The following is a 5,214-nucleotide window of genomic DNA, read 5'->3' as shown; positions in this document are numbered from 1 at the left end:
CAATTCAGTTTTGTTTGTATAGCGCCAATTCATAACAGAAGTTATCTCAGGACACTTTTCAAATAGAGCAGGTCTAGACCGTACTCCTTATAAAATTATTTACAGAGACCCAACAGTTCCCACCATGAGCAAGCAGTACATGTCGAAGAAAAACTTTTTCTTGAAAAAATATTAAACCTTTTGTTTGTGTGTTTATGGACAAAAAAATATATCAATGTATCAAATATCAAACTTGTAAAAAGTCGTTTCAATTTGATTTCATTTTGAAGTTAAACTCCCTAATTTCGAACGTTATTAATTAGTTAATTAGTTTCAATTTGTTACCTACAGATGTCATTTCAGTCTGTATTCTATGGATTGATTGCCATTAAGTTAAACTGTCTTTCCTTTTCTTCCTTGTTTCCTTTTTAAATATGAAGTCCAACCTTTGCAACTTGCTCATAGATTTCTGCACACAGCGAGCAGATGAGATGCAATTTTCTGCCATCTGATTTAACATGCATTAATGGTGTATGTTTAGATAAGAAAGTTCTGTTTTAAAATTGATGTTACTTTGTGTCAGGTATAAACATTGGTTAACAATTATGTTTGACACATGTAATTTCCAACACGGTTTTTCTGCCACACGTCATCTCCATCATAACAAGAGTTTTGAAGGTGCAATATGTAAGAATTTACCACCTGTCAAATTCATTTTCCAAACAAACAGGGGCCAGCATATCACCAGAGTAACCGCTAACTGCTGCTAACTGTATCTGCCTGGACTGGGAGCTCAGAGCAGTACTAGGGGACTGTTGGTTTACATTGTATGCACAGGAGCTTTGGACCACAGAGACGAAGAGGTTTTCATGGCCGGGGCAGGGGTGACCAAGCGGGGAATGGTGGTGTGGAGAGTGGCAGAGCGGGCTGGGACCGAACACATCTTTCGAGACCAACAAAGGTGGCTCCAAAAGGACTCTGACAGAAGAATATGTGCTATGAGCACTAGAATACGAGCAAGGGAAGTAAAAATTTGTGAATGGAGTTTAGTGTGACATTGTTTGCTTACAAGTGAGAGTGGAGCGTGTCATCCTCTCCTGATAACTGCTAATCACAGCAAACACGGCCAGACCAGTAACTGAGTCCATCAGAGAGGCAGAGGGGGAAATCAGCGTGTGGAGCTAGAATATTTTAACATCTAACTCAGTTTTATTTTGTTTAGGTCAAGTTCAAATTAAGTGTGTTTTGCGATAAGTTACCATGGCAATTAAGCTAGTCTTAGTTATACAAAAGAGAAAAATTAGTTTCTGAAACTATTTTTAGCGTCTTTGACATCACATCAAAACAGTTTAGTCTTCACAGAAAGTGTTCATTTTTCAATGTTTCAGTTTAATTTATATGTTATTCTTCATGTTGCACCTAAAATTCATTTAAAAAATGACACATTTACACTAATAATATTTTGTAGTTATGGTTACATTTAATGTATAGCAAACATCCAATTGACAGATGGTTCAACAAACCTTGCCCGAAGTGCTGATGCCCCTTATGCAGCAAATAGCGACGACAGTCCAGGCAACTAACAGGCAGAGTACTATAGGCCAGTGGATTCCTCCAGAGTCAGCTATAGAGGTTGAACTGTTCAGAGTCACTCGATAAAAGTAGTAATCCACAGTGGAACTCCGTTGACACTCTGATACATATCCTACAGGGGCCACAAATATACAGAAACTGATGCAATCTGGGTGCTTTGGTGTGGGCTTGAAAATGTGTGTATATTCAAATACCTGTCCCGTTGTCATTGAGAGGACACTGGGCCCAAGGCAGCGGGCTTTGAAAGGAATTGAAGAGATACCAGATGATCCAGGCTATTAAGGTGTTGTAGTACAGTCCAACCAAAAATGACACCAGGAGGGAGGCTATACCTGAGGGACAGCATGGTGAACTGTGACATCACACTCACAGGAAGCCAGATAGTCAGTGATAACTTATCCCTATTTTACTTACCAATACCAGTCAGATAAGGGTTGATGGCCCTCCACACTCCCACGCTGCCTTTCCTAAGACGCTGGCCGATGGCAAACTCCAGCAACAGGAGGGGCATTCCTTCCAGCACCAGCAGGATCAAGTAGGGGATCAAAAAGGCACCTGGAAAATGTTTTTGATAGGTGGAAATAGTGCTGCATTCACATGGAGTCAGGTAAACAGCACAGGAAAAACAAACAGTCCAGTGGAATGGCAGGACGACATTTTGTCCAGATTGCCCATATTTGCTCCTTGTCTTCGGGAGCTATGTAACATGTAACAGGTTTAAATTCTGTCACGAAGGACGGCAAACAGTACAAATATTTTAACAACAGCGAGGCCGTCTAATGTTACTGTTGCCTGTTTTCTCTGCCAGCCTCACCTAATGTGGGTGCCATCTACCGTCTGCCTGAATCCATGTGAATGCAGCACCAACGCCATGACATAGAGAGGTATTCTTATCTCTGTGGGTGCAAAGTGAGTGAGGACTGTTAATGTTATTATCAGTCACAAAGAGCAGCTGGTCTGCTATGTTGCAGAGTCTCTGGTTTCCTCTTCTGTCTGGGGTTGTGGTAATTATGGTACGCCATGGTCTTGCCATGCTGGAGGGATGGCTCTAGGGATGGTGATGTTGGTCTCTTGGTCGGTCCCCCACTACAACTATCAAATGGATTGCCATTGACTTATATGGCCCCCAGAGGTTGAATCCTGCTGACTTTGGTGTTCCAATGACTTTTTATCTAGCACCAATCTTTAAGATTGTCCAGTACTTTAGTTAATGACCAAATATCTGCAAAACCGATGACATTTTCTATCATTGTCAGCTGTCAGGTCTATTTTTTTTAATAGCTTAACTAAAATGTTGCAACATGGTAAACATAATACCTGCTAAACATCAGCCTATTAGTACAGTTTGTCACTAAGGGCAGATTAGCTATAGCACTTACAGGTTACATATTAGTTCTTACATAATGCTGTGATAGGAAAGGTTTATGACTTATGACTAGTTATTAGTTAAATGGGTACTCCTGGTCCACACTTTCCTTTCTAGTAGTTCCCATTTGAATCCATGATTGCAGTATTTTTTAACCTTTCATTTTACTGCGGCTTACTATTTTGCCTTCACATTTTAGCTTGTAACTAAACATGGATATGTGTGTGCCCGCTACATGCATCAACGTGACCACAGGCTGATATTGAAACAAAATATTACAGAAAATGCAAAAATCACATTTCAGCTTTGTACAGCTACAAATATTTTCACTCGAAACTTTGTACTATTTTGATAGTATTATATGTTTCTAAATGTATTAATTTCATTTTTTTTTATATATATTTCAGACATTCCTCCTCATACCACTAGTAGCACCTTGCATACCCACTGGTGGTACGTGAGAATTAGTGCTCAAGTTAACAATTCACAGAAAAGTTACAGATTATACATTTAAATAAGCATGCTATTGAAATCTGTCCCTTCCCTTGAGGTTCAATCTAGAGCCAAAGGAATTACAATAACAACCACTTGACACAGACACATTTGGAAAAACACACACACACATTTAATATGAATGAATGCATAGTTATCTTAGCATTCAGTTTCAACTTAACCAATAAACAGCTGACTCCAGGGTCTCTGTCCATAGCTCACATGTCGTTCCAAAGGTTAACATTACTTCAGAAGTCCTTATACTCTTCTTATACTAATCATTAATAAAACTTGATGCTGACTTCATGCCACTCTCTCATAACCATGAAGGAGTGATTTTCTTTCTTGTGAAATAAGTTAAGTTTACAGTTTAGATATTTAGCAATAGCAATATAAATCATACATCAAATATATAAAACATAAACTACCATAAATTCACATAAGATCACAATAAATTCACTCCTGGATACCTCAACCACACTTGAATTTGTCAAACACTCATTCGACAGCTTAACCAGAAATCTCCATTTACCCCATTTGGCTTACCTCCTCCATGACTTTGACACAGGTAAGGGAATCTCCAGACGTTACCAAGCCCAATGCAGAAGCCCACACAGGTTAGGATGTATTGGGCTTTGTTGTCCCACTTGGGCCTGTCCCCGGCCTCCTCCTTCTCCATCCTCTCCAGATCCTCATGATTAGGGATCCGGAGATCCAGTCCTGGGTTAGGGAGTACCAGTCTCATGGCTGACCACAAGTACACTGAGGTGGACAAGTGTTGTGTACTACAGTTGAAGCGTTGCGGTTAGTCTGTGCATACTGACAAAGTTTATGATCCTTTACTTTATCTGTTGCTGTCTGTAGATTAGCCAGTGCACACTCTGTACTGTGTTTTTAACCTATTCAGTCAGTGTAATAATTAAATGTAAAATGTACAACATTTCACGGCCTACAAAAAGATGTAAAACTTAAACAACAACAACAACAAAATATTACAGTTAAACACTGGGTGGTGTCCTTTGGCACACAGTGGTAAGAAAGGATCGACTGAGTGAGGCTTGTTGCAAGTGTTATCAGTAGTAAAGGGGAAGTACATTTCTTCAAATATTAATCACTTAATTTTTATCTTATGTCTGAACTGATGAGTTGATTTTTAACAGATCATATAGACTAACCTGATGGTTTATGGTGTAAGTGCAGCACTGTGATATACACAAAACCATAAAACTGAACAGTATGCCAAAAACCATAAAAACAACACAAAAGTTGGCTAAAAATCACTGATGGAATGTTTTAATATTTAAAAAATCTAAGACATGTTTACAGTATGTCAAAAGTTTGAACAAAAATTAGCTCCTCTATTAAATATTATTTACAAAATATTACAATAAAGCATTGTCTTTGTATAAATAAATATCATCAGCTGCTAATAATCTTCAATAGTGCACAGACAGACATAAGACTGGTATCAGTTTTCTAATCTAACTACTGGCACGAAAGCAAATTAGCCCCTTTCCCAAAATGTCCAACAATCCCTTTCCCCCATTCCTTCAATGGACAACATTAACCCACATGTGAAATTACAATAGCATAAAAAGCAATAACAATTACTATCATCTTCAAAATATGACATTATTTTACAGAAAATACTTTCTTACATTTACTTACAGATACAAGTTAGTGGTCATTAGTCTACTCTTCTATCATTGTACAGGGCATGAGGAAGAACAGCATACAAACAATAAAACAAGTCCACATTCATTTTATTATTAAATATTAAAAGT

At 38.3% G+C, this 5,214-nt stretch overlaps 1 protein-coding gene across 1 annotated transcript in view; it reads right to left on the bottom strand.

The window, feature by feature from the left end:
- LOC118343282 (sodium-dependent neutral amino acid transporter B(0)AT1-like) overlaps window positions 1-4,177 on the bottom strand; it is a 9,668-nt gene extending 5,491 nt beyond the window's left edge. Inside the window, 4 exon segments of the mRNA XM_035682054.1 lie at window positions 1,503-1,684; window positions 1,767-1,904; window positions 1,987-2,127; window positions 3,977-4,177. Of these exon segments, the coding sequence (XP_035537947.1) occupies window positions 1,503-1,684; window positions 1,767-1,904; window positions 1,987-2,127; window positions 3,977-4,175 (660 nt within the window). The 5' untranslated portion in view covers window positions 4,176-4,177.
- Window positions 4,178-5,214: the final 1,037 nt, after the last annotated feature.

The sequence above is a fragment of the Morone saxatilis genome, unplaced genomic scaffold (genome assembly GCF_004916995.1).
Source record: "Morone saxatilis isolate NCDOM2014 unplaced genomic scaffold, NCSU_SB_2.0 Contig9, whole genome shotgun sequence".
In the NCBI taxonomy this organism is placed as follows: domain Eukaryota; kingdom Metazoa; phylum Chordata; class Actinopteri; family Moronidae; genus Morone; species Morone saxatilis.
Note: the sequence above shows the minus strand (reverse complement) of the source record. Positions and strands in the feature narration are given on the sequence as shown.